General features: G+C 34.2%; 1 protein-coding gene across 1 annotated transcript; it reads left to right on the top strand.

The window, feature by feature from the left end:
- Positions 1-467: 467 nt before the first annotated feature.
- pum3 (pumilio RNA-binding family member 3) lies at positions 468-14,344 on the top strand. Its single transcript, XM_015340208.2, has 18 exons — positions 468-547; positions 1,510-1,579; positions 2,013-2,195; positions 3,257-3,395; positions 4,507-4,582; positions 4,942-5,035; positions 5,505-5,571; positions 6,009-6,183; positions 6,923-7,026; positions 7,783-7,861; positions 7,992-8,090; positions 8,371-8,424; positions 8,626-8,706; positions 9,321-9,463; positions 10,685-10,907; positions 11,220-11,307; positions 11,840-11,930; positions 13,518-14,344. Exons 1-18 carry the CDS (start codon positions 500-502, stop codon positions 13,645-13,647), a joined length of 1,944 nt encoding a protein of 647 aa, XP_015195694.2. The 5' UTR covers positions 468-499; the 3' UTR covers positions 13,648-14,344.
- Positions 14,345-14,417: the final 73 nt, after the last annotated feature.

Below are 14,417 nucleotides of genomic sequence, written 5' to 3'. Positions count from 1 at the left end.
AAAGGTGAATAATAAAGTATAAATAGGAAAAAGATCAGTTTATTATTTTTATTACAATTATAATAATGTGGATTGTTATTGTTATTTTGAACGATACTTTCTAAATATCTTGTAACTAGAATCAACTAGATTCTAGAGTCTAGATTATTGCTGCAGAGTTTCAACATACGCTAAGTTAAAAATGATTGTGAATCTGAATTTAGGACTGAAATATTGACGCAGTTAAGAAATGTTAAAAGAACAATTTATATACATTAAATGTATACATTATATACATTTATATTTATATACAACCAAGGTGAAATAAATCTTAAGCGTACTTCTCTTATACTTCGCTTAAGATGCAACAACAGATGGTATTACTGTATAATCAGAACTCTTTTGCGCAGTACAATGATATATACGGTAAACAGCTCATTTGCCACCGCCGTATCTTGCTTTTTTTGTCGTTAAAAAACTTCTAAAAGGAGTTTACGACAGTAGTCTAATTTCTCATTGGATGAGACGAATTATCGTAAAGTGTGATGTAATTGGAACACATGGGAAGGTATGTGAACGTGTTTGTAGTGTGGTCTACATTAATTTCAAACAATAGTTGTATACATTAATTCAGTTGTTCAAATATAAGTATTGTTTCTTATATTTGATGTTCGCATTAAATACCTAAGGAAAATAAAATCTTAACGTGCGGGGACAATACAGTTGATACAGGCAGCTAGAATTGGATGTTGTCAGTATCTTTAGTATTAAACATCAGAATGTGTAGTCAGAAACTTAGAAAAAGTCTTCTTAATGAATATGTCGCGTTGAACCCAAATTTTTATTTCTTGAGACAAATGTTTATGCTTTTTATATTGGGACATATATACGTAAAGTTTCTACACACTTGTTAAGACATTTACATTAAATGTCTAAGTTGGGGGGTGAGGGGTTAACAAGGCTTTTTTATCTGCTTTTCTGTTCTATACGTCGCATTACCGGGTCTGTCTATTACAATGTGTCTGAAGCATTCATGAAAACGACAGTTAACACGAACTCGTAATTAAAACCTATAAAGTGAACATGCAGTCTGACTTTCCCCTTACTTGGTTTATAGATCTTGTTGGCCTGGTTTGTTATATCATAGTATTAAAGTAACACCAGTTCTTAGTTGTTATTTTCGTGATTAGAGGTGTCATATTTGATAGTACTGAATTATGTTTAAAGTGGATGTCAAGCTTCGTCAGTACTTGGTAATTCTTAATACCCCGAGATGTTTAAATCATTCAAGAGTGATAGAAAAGTTTAAGTCTGTTTACCCGTTTTTACATTCTGGCAGTACTGGCTGCTCAGGACTGTTCCACATTAAAATGGTTAATTTGACATAGACATGCTGTAGTTTTACAAGAAGTTAATATTTATTTGTATTACAGCTGTATTACTTGGATGTCAACTCATTTGACTTAAAAGGTAAAAACAATTCTAAAACAATTAGCATTCTTACATGTTTAATATTTTCTTTTAAAACAGTGTGTTGAGATGGAAGGAAAAAACAAGAAAACATTTTCAAGGAAACCGGGAAAAGGAAGACAATTCAAAGGTATTTTCTTTTGTAATGGTGCAAAATTATTCTGAACTATTGCAATGCCCGTAGAAGTCTACAGACATTACCAAAGTAACCCATTGTGTGTTCTAACAGCCTGAAATCGAGATATTAAATCAGATTTTATTAATTAACACATTCTAACACACAACCTCCAAGTGAAAAACAAATGCTCAAACATTCCGAAAAGTAAGTACAAATGAAAGTCTAGAAAAACTGTTTCAACACCGAATTAGTATTGATATGAAACTGTATAATGCAACCATTGTAAAGTTTATGCATCAGTGTTATATATGCATTTTTAACATCAATTTGATGTTTAAAAATGTTTCATGTCTTAAAATAGTAGCATTTTTCTCCTTTGTCAAAGGCTGTTTTCTTGATTAGTCTGCAATTTGATTTTTTGGCTCCTTTGCTTGTTTTTGTGAAGGTAAACCAGAATCTACAGGTAGACCTGCAGGGAAATGGCAACTAAAAGCAAAAACTTTGGAGAAAGGGAAAAAATTTGAAAAGACTGGTGCAAAGGGGGGAGTGCAGAAGTTTCCTAGGAAAAAGCAAACAGATGGAAAGTTTGCTGGTAAAAGGAAACGTCCACACGACGCACAAAGCGAAGGTACATTTCTTTGTTCTTTTATTTTCAGACTATGTTGCAGTTACAACGGAACTGTTTCTGAACGTTTGTGGGTTAACATTAGTGACTCTACTTATTAGAATATACAGCTGATTCTACTTATTTTTGTTTTTATTTTTCATTCCTGTTGAACACTTAATGACTTAATTTAATCCATTACTTATTGAAATACGTAGTTACTCCTGTTCCGAAGCCTTTAGATGTTGGAAGTTCATATTTCTCACAGTCATAGAGAAATATGAGCTTCCAACCACATGTCAATACACTCGAATTCTACAGTAATGCATGTTAAATCTGGTATTTTAAATTCCTTAATTCAAAAGCAGACTTAACTACCTGTTAAGGTGAATGTGTTCAAGTAAAAAAAAGATAGTCAGATAAGTGTAGTTTATTTATTATACCCATTACTGAATAACATTGTAGGTATTGGAGGATGCTAGTTTTTGAAACTTTGGAAAGTTTTGGAAGTCTTTGGTTCTCTGCATGACTAGGAGACTGTAGTCTTTAACTGTACTAAGTTTATACTGTTATTATGACTGTAATTGCTTATAGCTAAAGACGAACTTGGGAAAAGATAGAAGTGTTACTTTCCTTTTATACTGATTTAGACAAAATGTTTAGGGATGAAACACAAGGTTTGAAAATGCTGTCCCAACTTAATTTAGGGATCTTTAGGCTTTGAGAATTTCATGAAGAAAATGTAAGCTTGCATGGTGTTATACAGGTGAGCTTTTATTACTTCTCTTGGATGCAGTCTTAAGACACCTGCTGGAAAAAAATATATATTTTCTTGCTGTAGGAGCATTTTTATAGAAGAACACAACATTTTGTCTAGCCTGGGAAAAGTTTCCTTTGCAGATTTTGTTCTCTTTGGAACAATTCTTTAAACAACAAAATGATGGATGCCTTAATTCCCTATTAGATTTTTTTCAATGTTTAGTCTGGGAAGCATTTGCTATGTGATGAACTGTTACTTTTGAATATGATCTTTGTATTTCCTTGCATCTCGCATCCAAAACATTTTTAATTTGTGTCCTGTACAGCTTCTGAAGCAAAGAAACCGAAGTGGGATGAGTTCAAACAGAAGAAGAAGGAGCTGAAGTTAAACAGACAGCAGAGTGAAAAGAAGGACAGCTATCATATTATAAGCAGAGCCAAACAAGTGTGGGAGACTGTTAGGAGGTAAAACACAGTATTCAATTACTAATGCTTTTAGGGTGCTAGTTTGTGAAACTTTGGAAAGTTTTGGAAGTCTGTGGTTCTTGTTTTATGTATATTAAAGTAAGCTAAGTGTTAGCAGTAAATGTAATTTTTTAATGCGTTACAGGGCTCTTAAAGAGCGGTATCAGTATAGATGTAATTGAAATCTGTGTGTTCAGATATCCCTTTTCATTAATATGCAGTATAAGTATATACAGGGTATTTAGTTATCAGGCCCTGAGATGTTTTGGAAATTTGAACATGGTATTTTAAACTCACTCCTCACTTCTGTCGTGACTGTGATTTTAAATAGGTTAGCTCCTGCTAAACTAATATAGAATATCAGCATGGGCATCATTGCAGTAGTCTGCTTCGGTTGTAATAGTGAAATCAGTTCAACCGTGTCTTTGTAGAGAACAGTGTACTAACATATTTGTTCATGGCCATTTTTTAAGAATATAATAATAATGATAATACTAATATATTATAATATAAATTTAACTTTCTTATCTTTTATCTTATTTTTAATTTACGTTTTAATCTACAAGAGAACATGGTTCAGGTATTTAAAATCCTAGAAAACAAACTCAAGCCAGTGGACTTCATCAGAACCAGCAGTGAAACACAAATGTGGAAGTGAATTTAAGAACAAAAAAAGGAAGCACTTCTTTATGCAAAAGGTTGTGGGTACATGGAAAAACCATGAACCACGATGGTAGAGAGAACCCAGCAATCGTGGAAGAAACCATGGTGTCATCTGGATGTAGATCCTTGGACCAATTAGCTTTTAACGCCCTCATTTTTGTAATCCTATTAATTAATGTTCCTTTGTGAGGACAAAAGTAGATTATTTTAAAACAAATAATAGAAATTACATTCCTTTTCTTTTTTTCTGCAAGAAAAGTAATGGAGTAAAATCAGATGAAGGAAAAGACAAATTTACAAGGGAAAGACATTTAAAAAAAACATTTTTGTGAAATTTGTAATGTTCATATTAAGATTTGTATTTGTGTAGAACAGAACAAAAAGGTGATGATCTATTGAAAATTAAATATCACAGTTTGTCACGGTAATTGGTGTTTCTTTTTTACAGAAAAGATTGTGACAAAGAGAAAAGGGCAAAGCTGATGAGTGAGCTACAGGAACTAGTTCGTGGCAAAATAAAAAGTGTAAGTATGTTAGAAAACAGCTTGTGAATTGCTTATAAATTGCAAGCAAATTTCCATCTGTGTCTATGTTCAAAGCTTAATGTGGTATTGAGTGCTCAGGTCACAGATAAATAACCCTTTCCTTTTTAACATGTCTCAGTCTGCTTCACCGGGAATTACATAATAACATGACAAATGTACAATTTAAAAATGTCATCGAGCTATAATTCAAATAACTTTTGCCAGCTATCAGAGTGCCTTTGGTAATGTCTACAGTTCTTTGTCCTTATAGTGGTTCTTCAGAGGTCTGCTTTTCAATTTGGCGTTTGCGGTTTTTGCCGTAGTCATATAATAAGCATCATAAAAATTTTCTTTTCTAGATTGCATTTGCACATGACTCCACCAGAGTGCTTCAGTGTTACATTCAGTTTGGAAATGACCATCAAAGACAAGAGGTCTTTGAAGAGTTAAAAGGTATTTATGGACATAGGAAAGGTTACAAACAAGAGGCCATTTGACCCATCTAGCCTGTTTAGTAGTTAATTGATCCAAGGATCTCATCCAGCTGTTCCTTGAAATAAGCCAGTTTGTCAGCCTCAGCAACAGGGCAGTGCAGTGCACTTCCACGTAGTTACCACTTCTGTCCTCTGGTACGTGTTTCAGTTCATTCTGTAGAAGTCGGGTTGGGCGTTTTTTTTTTCAGTGCCTTTGAGGATTTTGAACACTTAAAAGTTCCTTGGTAGTCTTCTTTGAATTTTAAATGAATTTTAAATAAGAAATAAAGGGGTAATAAAGGAATTAAAAATAATAAGGGAGGTTGGTTAAGATGCATTCTATAACATAGAGTTCTTGAAGTTATGATGTTCTCTAGGTCCAGACTATCATTAAACATAACGATGACTTGCCAGTTGTTAACACATTTTTATTTTAACTTTGAATGCAGATCACCTGGTTGAGCTGAGCAAGTCAAAATATGCAAGAAATATTGTTAAAAAGTTTTTAATGTATGGGTAAGTAATCAAAGTATGCATTAGGTCTACAAAAATATTCATAAAAGCAGAAAAAATGATTTAAACTTCACATTATTTTGGTCACTTGAAAGAAACGCAGCACAGGGAGAACAAATAACTGATTAAGTATTTTAAAAATTGTACAGTGTGTTTACTGACCCTCCATAACTCACCTTTACTTCTCAGGTATATAAGAGAGAAAATAGACTTATGGTGCATAAACTATGTAACACTGTTAGAATACATTTAATTTTTAAAAATGTATTTTTAAATATCAGTTAAGTTTTAAGTTGCAGTCTACGTAATGAACAAGTTTATTAGGTTATTGTTTTCAGAGGGCTACTTGCCAGTTCATTGTAGGCAGATGGTGTCTTATGCCTGTAAAATTTTGAAAGATTTTAAATAAAACTTTGAATTTCTTTGTCTTTCATCACTAGGAACAAGCAGCAAGTGGCAGATGTTATGAAGTCTTTCAAAGGACAAGTGAGGCAGATGCTGAGACACTCTGAGGCTTCTTCAGTAGTAGAGTACGCCTACAATGACAAAGCCATTCTGCAGCAGAGACTGATGCTGACAGAGGAGCTCTATGGCAACACATTCCAAGTCTGCAAGGTGGGTACCAAGATGATGGGATGGGGGATGCAAAAGAACAGGCTTTTTTAAGGCTAGACTTTTATGTTTGTTTTGTTGTTATAGACTGTTACAGGAAAAAATACTCTGTAAAGTGTATCATACTGTTAGTTTAATAGAAAATTATGCAACAAAATCATTTGGTCTATCCAATCCATATGACCAGTTTTACTCCAGAAATGTTGCAGTCAGACTGTTAATTATGTATACAGCACTAAAATGTAGAAACTACTTTTTTAGTACTGTGTTGTAGCTCCATGAATTAGCACAGAGTTTGAAGAATCTGTGGGGTAAGGGTAATTAAAACAAATGGTTGCTTGTAAGGATAAACTCACATTTTTTATGATCTTGTCATTTAAAATTTCATTTGTTACATCAAGAATCCAAGCAACACATAAACTTGTATGTGGAAGGCATTGCATTATATAACATTTACTTAATACAAAATATTAAAATTTAGAAGATTCCGATGCACTGTCCATAAGTATCACCATTTATTATTTTATGGTATGTAGAAGTTATGTTAATATTTGTATAGCATGTTTATTTTGTTTGTATTCATCCATGTCCGTCAATCTGTGATTATTCAGTACAAGCTACGTATATATGTTCATATAAACTATGATCATCATGTAGTGGCTACAAGCTCAGCAAATGTACATTTTTATATACATTGTGAAACCCTTGTGAACAGTTTAACACTTGTCTGTTATTTCTTCAGTCAGCCCTCTGCCCTACACTAGAGAAAGTGCTTGACGCCAACCCAGAGAAAACAAAGAGCATCTTGGAAGAAATGAAACAGATTCTGACTCCCATGGCCCAAAAGTAAGTGTAGTCATATAAAGAGATTTGTACTAGGTTTCTTCAAAATTCAGATACTTTGAAATTGCCTTAAAATATTTTGAATCATAAATCAGAGAAATTTCAGAGTGAGAGCAGATTCATGTTGAATTCATATTTGAAGTCCTGGGTTGTTTTTAAATGAAATAACTTCTTTTGTGATACTGCAGGAATCATGATATTGGTAAACCACTGCACACTGTAATTTGATTTAGAATGATTTAAGGCAGTTGTGAGTTCACATCTGTGATCCAGCCAAATGGCCAATACAGATGAACAGTGATAATCTGGTAATGGTAATGAACAATTCAGCGAAACATTACTGAAAAGATTCATCTTCATTAAAAATTATTTGACCAGTTTGTCATTTGTGGAATTGTTTACCTTCATGACAATCATAGACAATCATATCCATTCAAGCTCTTGTGGTTCAATAAACCTCTTCTCAGGTTTGCATCTTAGTGGGCACTTGTTCAGCAGCATCTGGTCTTGGTAACAAAAAAGAAAAAAATATATATAAAGTGCTTGTTCTTACGAAATACTTGTCTTTTATGCTTGTTGTTACTTTTAACAACAAGCTGGTAGATAACAGTTGCGAACATATTGTAAGGTTTAAGAAAAGGCTGGAAAAGTTATATTTTGTGTAAAATCCATACCATTTTGTTTGACATTGTGACCTTGTTTTCTTGACTTGAGCTCACACTTTTTGTATTGATGGAGAGGTAACCTTGTCATTGACAGAGAGGCAGTCGTGAAGCATTCATTGGTCCACAAGGTATTCCTTGACTTTTTCCTTCATGCCCCCGAAAAGCTACGAACGGTAAGTTTGTTGTAATTTTGCATTATGTACACTCAAGTATAAAACGATGTTAACAAAAATGTATTTGGTTACATTTGCGATCGTTATTTTGTTTTTACAAAAAATATTCCATGTAACTTTCTTTTTAAAGGAAATGATTGAATCAATAAGGGAAGCTGTAATATACGTGGCCCATACACATGATGGAGCCAGAGTAGCTATGCACTGCCTATGGCATGGAACCACAAAGGTAAGCTACCATTCTCTAGATGTCCAATAATATAAAAATATAATATATATATATAGTTTAGTCACACTTGAATTTGTTGCTTTAGGGACTGAAATGCACTGAAATGCAGTTGATCAAATTTTAGTTTTACAGGCTGTTAGAATATAGGTATTTGATAGTGTTCATTTATAACATTTGGTAAATGGAAAAAAAAGATGGACTGTGGTCTCTTTTGTATGTTTGGTTCATTTATCTATTTGCACTACATGTAACGTTTTCTGTTTCTTGCATAACCTTTTAGGACAGAAAAGTTATTGTAAAAACAATGAAGACATACATTGAAAAAATTGCCACGGTAAGTTTTTTTTAATTCAGTTATTCAGTTTTGAATCCAATGTTGTGATGTATAATTACTCTAGAGATACCTGAAGCATTTTTGAGTCATAAAATAAAGTTCTATAGGTAGAATAAAATTAGCCAATTCTTTTTGTTCTAGTACATAATTGGGCCTTTCTAATAAAGCTTTTCTTACCGCAATTCATCCTTTTCATTTCAGGGCGAGTTTTCTCACTTAGTTCTTTTGGCTGCATTTGATTGCATTGATGACACCAAACTGGTGAAACAATTGATAATTTCGGTAAGTGATTAGATAGGGAGCTTGCAGCTTGATTCTGTTTAGAGATGATTTTTAGCAATATTTCTGTATCTCTTTTTAATATTTTTGGGGAAAACAGGGTTCCTTTTTATTGTACTCTTTCAGTACTGACAAGAAGGTGGATCCAGTTCCTTATGTTCTCTTGGGGTGATGTTCTTCAGATGAGATGTTAAAGAGGGATGTAAATGGTTGTGAAGATCCCATGACACTGTTTGTAAGAGCAGGATGTCACCCCAGTGCCTGGCCGAATACCACTCTAGGCTTATACAATCTGGACTCTTTATTTTTTTTACTTGACTCAGTTGGAGAAATGGTTTCTGATTTCTCCACCTAGTCAGTTGTATGGAGCTACTGCTACATTTTGGATGTTGTGTGTCCTCAAGTTGCTTACTGCACTTTGTTGGTGAGTGTAGTGACCCCCCCTCCTATATGGTAAGCGCTTCAGGATGAAAAGTATTTTACAGATGTAAGCAATCATCGTTTATTAAGACCATAGTGAAATGGTAAGGCATTGATTTTCAATATTTGTAGTTTAAGGGTATAATGGGTCAATAATATGATTGCTAGTATGTTCTCAACCATGTCTATCTTCCTAGGAAATGGTAAATTCCTTGCCAAATATCGTCAACAATAAATATGGGAAGAAGGTGCTGCTATATTTATTGAGTCCTAGAGATCCAGCACATTTCCTACCTGAAATAATCCAGGTCTTGGAAAAGGGAGATGGTAATGCACACAGGTAAGAATCCCTGCATAAATCCCATGTTTTAAAAGTGCCAAGAAATCATGTAGTTCATCTGTAGCGTTTAAAAGAATTAAAAACCTGAACTATTCAAGTCATAACAAATGTTTGTGAACCAAAAACAGGACATTTTAAATCCAGCTAGGGTTAGGGTTAGCATTCATCATGGCGGATCAAAATTTGTAACCAAACATTATAGAATCTATTACATTTGCAAGGAATTTTTATCAATGGTTTTGATTGTTTCACTCTCATACTTTTTGGTTTGAGGATCATGTCAAAATCCGATGCCTGCTAAGGTTCAGATATTGATTGCAGAACTGCTCATTTGAAACCCCAGCTAGGGTTAGGGTTGGCATTCACAAACTACTTGGACAATTTTTAAGCTCAGCGCTGGATTTTGGGGCCCAAGTCAGCTTCAGGACAAGTGATTTTTTGCTCCTATCTGAATTTTTTTTCTGAGACTTTTTAGTGCTTGGAAGACCACTCGGTAATTTTATCTTAAAGTGAGTAGGTCAGATCATAAGTTGTAACCAATCATTATTGACTGTAATACATTTACAAGAGCTTTTATCAATTGTTTTGATTGTTTTACACTCATACCTTTTGTTTTAAGTGTCATGTCAAAATCTGATGACTGGTAAGGCTCTGATATAGTTTGCAGAACTGCTCGTTTGAAACCCCGGTTAGGGTTAGCAATCACACTTAGATCATTTTTAAGCTTAGCACTGGATTTTGAGGCCCAGTGTATTGGCAATTGTATCCCAAAACCGAGTCGGTTGGATCAAGAGTTCTAACCAAACATTATTGAATCTGATACAGTAGCAAGAGCTTTTATTAATGCTTTGGACTGTTTCACACTCATACTTTTTGGTTTGGGAAACAAGTCTAATTCCAATCCATGGCAAAGTTCGGTTATATTTTGCGGAACTGCTCATTTGAAACTCCATCTAGGGTTTTTAAACTCGGGTAAGCTGCATTTTGGGGCCCAAGTCAGCTTCACGACAAGTGATTTGTTGCAAATCTGAGTCGGTTGAATCAAGAGTTCTTGTTGTGCTCCAAGGTGCTTTTTTGGGTTTTTTTTTGTTAGCTTGTTTTAACTTTTTAAACATTCTTCTTAACCAGTTTATTGCGACTTGTTTCCCCTGATGTATTTTGGTGTACTTTTCAAATTGCTTGCCGGTGTGCATTTTTCATGCTTTCTCCTGTCTCTCTCAGCAAGAAGGATGTGGAGACTAGACGTCGGGAGCTGCTGGAGGCAATCTCCCCTCCTCTGCTGCAGTACCTGTGTGAAAACACTAGGGAAATGGTGATGGACAAAGCATCGAGTGTGCTGGTCACAGACATCCTGGGAGCTGCCTTAGGTGACCTGAAGCCTGCTATGGACTCTGTAGCTAAACTTGCTGCAGAGGAGTTTGTCCCAGGTGGAAAAGAAGGACAGGTGAGGATCAGTGTCAGAAATTCACAGCTCTTCTTCCTTTTCAGTTTGTCAGCAGTTTTGACTTACTGTCAATTCAGCGACAGTTAGTGTTAAAGAAAATAACACAAAATAATTGGCAATAAATGACATGGCTGAAATGAAATGGCTCTGCATAGAGTTTTTCAATGGAAAAGATTTACATTGCTCTTCAGGAACAGAATGAGTGCAACCAGTATTATCAAATTATACTTGGCTACAGATGGCCACCAAGGAACATATACATTTGTACCACAGATAAACATGTAAACTGATGCAAGTTCTTTTTTTCTCTAGCTTCACATGGCAGAGCATCCTGCAGGGCACTTGGTCCTGAAGTGGCTAATTGAACAGGATGCTAAGATGAAGGAGACTGGAAGAGAGGGTAATGCTGAGGTTGTTTATAGGCAGAATTCAGTAATCCTGCTAAAGCCAGGAGAGCATTGGAAATATAAAAGTAATGCCGAAATGTTTTGCGACTTCCAGTAATACTGCATTAATAATCTATAGTCTGAGCTTTAACAATCAAAAGTATTTGAGCAGAATTCAGATGGCTTTTATCCATGTGAAATAAGATCACAAATCTTATGGGAACTTGCTTGTGTTTTCCAGTATATAGTAATGTATTTACCAGGGTTATTGTAAGCTGTGAGCTCCATGCAATGTAACTACATTTTTATCTCACACCTTTGGTTAATTCTTTGTATACTATGAAGTGAGGCAATTTACATAGAAGTGAACCCAGCAGAGTAACTGTTTTATCCTACACTGCATTTACACCTTTGACACATTGTTTCACACTATTATAATAAGAGAAATACCTACAGAATGAAGTGGGAGTAGGATGGCTCTGGGTGTACCCAGCCTTGTCCCTGTGCCGTATGTTCGATGAACCTTTGATACCTTTCTGTTCACAGTGAGTTTTTCGAGAACACTGTTGGAACAAGTAGGAGTTCAGAAGCTGAAGACATGGGCCAGTGTGAACCGGGGAGCCATAGTTCTCTGTTGGTAAGTTGATGTTGAAGATTATGTCAAATGTATATACAATTTGTGTTGCAGTATAATTTAAAAAGAGCAAAGGAGAAAATCAGATTCACAATGTAGAAGACTGAATTTTTTTCCTCTGGTATTATGAAGGTATGGAGTGTTACTATAACACACTCGATTTTAAAATAAGTCAGAAAGCCAAAACATCCAGCAACTTTCTAATCTTTACTTGGCACTGCTGGTAGTTAAGAAAAGGTCGTTTGAATGTATGTCCCAACTTTTTTGGACTAAACTGTCTGAAAGGCCTGTTTTGGGTCACCCTCTGTAGCTGACAGATTTTAATCAGGTTGCAAGTAGAGGATTATTATCTTCTTTTCCTGGGTCTTAGTGTTTGACCTCTTATAATCCCCAGTAAGACCTTAAGTAGTGAAAGAGATTCTAAAGGTTACTATTAAAGGCATAATGGTGTTAACACCTAGACATTTTTGTATATAACTTTAAGGTTTATTTAAGACTATGTCCCATAATTAAAGCTATGAAATTGTAAAAATAATGTAGCAGAAAAACATAAAACATTCTTGCATATGCTTTTTAAAAGAAGTTTAAAAAGTAATGGTAAATGAGAATTTTTCTCCTTCTAGATTAGGTTTCATTAGTCTCATGCAGTGTTCCCAAACAAGTGTGCCACAGCACGGTAATTGCTCATTATACAAGCTTACTTTGTTCCCTGAAAACTCATAAGGTGAAAACTCATAACAGAAATTGATTAACTGTTTCCTCCTATGTTATAATCTCCTTTTGGTTGCAAACTCAACAAATGTTTGCTGAAACACTGAAACTTTAATCCACAGAATGGGATTAAGAATGAAACCAATAACATTATTTGAGTAACGTCATTAGCTAATGAAAAAACAATAGACAGGAAAACAACATCATTCCTTCTCATTTACTGTACAGTATAGTAGTTACATAATTTTTTGTTAATAAATATTAAAATAACTAAAATTTATCTATGCATATTAAAATAATTAAATATGTATTTAAATAATATGCATATTAAAATAAATATTAAGTACTGTCCTTTACTACAGTATTATGCACTTAATACACACAAGCCTTTATTATAAAAAAGTTTGTGTTTATATATTTGTCATTTTTCAGGGCATTGCTACCCGTGAGAATAGGTACCATAGGTTGTTCCCCTTTCTTGTTTGGAGTCCCCAGTTTTAAAACTTAAATCTAACCTCCTTACTTCCTCTCATTTTGTGTACTAAATCATTTGTGTTTTTAGTAACCCTTTCAGCCCTTATGTTTTGCTAGGCAACAGAATTCCATGAGGCACTGTCAACTTTTGATGACCCTCATTGCCATTACTTTCTTCTCCCATTACCCATGAGCTAAGAGAAAAATAAATACAGGGGTAGATCAAACCCTTCAGTGTTTTTTGATTTGATAAAGGGCTTAGTGAATTAACAGTTTGTTTTGCTACATGTATATAAAGGAGCATCCAGACTCTTTTTTCACATCTAGTGTTACAGGTTATTCCTTCACTGAGCAAGTGTGGACATTAGTGATTGAGTAGTGTTTTTAATTTGCATTTTTTTTTAGTCTTCTTCAGAGTGTCGATGATGGAGTTGCAGATGAGATCAAGTGTGCTTTGAAGTCTGTTGTACCCAAACTGAAGAAAATTGAAAATTCAAAGGGGATTAAAGCCCTGCTGGAAAAGCTAGCTAAATAAAGTTGATTTTTAATGTAACACCCTATTTATGTTATCTTGTTATCTCATTTTTTATGTAGTCTGTTTAAAGCTTTTGAAAAAGTTTTCTTACACCCTTAAGAAACACACACATAAAAATGTATATTTAATTAAAACATAAATAATACATGAGGTCAGCGCCAAGTACTAGACATTTTACATGAAAATGTCAAGCAGATACTGTTTACTTGTGTGTTTGTGTTTTCTATTAAATATTTAATTGGAGCTCAAATTCTGAAAATTACATTCTCTGCAGTTTTTCAGAAACATTGTCAATTTTGTCATGTGAGGGTATAATCATTTATTTTATATCCTGGGTTTCTGAATTTACATACCCTAAACCTGGAAGGAGAAAGCTGAATGTTACCCATTTGCATAAATATTCAATAATATCTAAGAAATATACCATCTGAGAGAGAGCTTTTTGTTAGCTGTTCAGTGGAGTTTATTACTGTAGCTTAATGGTTTTGTACATGATAATACACTGAAGCTCAATTATTTGAAAGCAACAACTGATATACAGAAGGTTGTTGTCTGAGGGACTATTCTCCTGTTTATTACATCAGGTTGAATCAGACATTTTCTAGGTTTTATACAGCATTGTGACGGAGTATAAGATCTGTTAGTAAATATTTTGTACAATTATATGTTCTCTGAAAATAAAGTGTCATTGTTTTGATTTTTTTTTTGCTTTCTGGGGGTGGGGATTTGACAACTCTGTAGAAACATTTTTTCAGGATCGGAGTTAAAGG

The sequence above is a fragment of the Lepisosteus oculatus genome, chromosome 3, assembly GCF_040954835.1.
Source record: "Lepisosteus oculatus isolate fLepOcu1 chromosome 3, fLepOcu1.hap2, whole genome shotgun sequence".
NCBI classification, from domain to species: Eukaryota; Metazoa; Chordata; class Actinopteri; order Semionotiformes; family Lepisosteidae; genus Lepisosteus; species Lepisosteus oculatus.
Note: the sequence above shows the minus strand (reverse complement) of the source record. Positions and strands in the feature narration are given on the sequence as shown.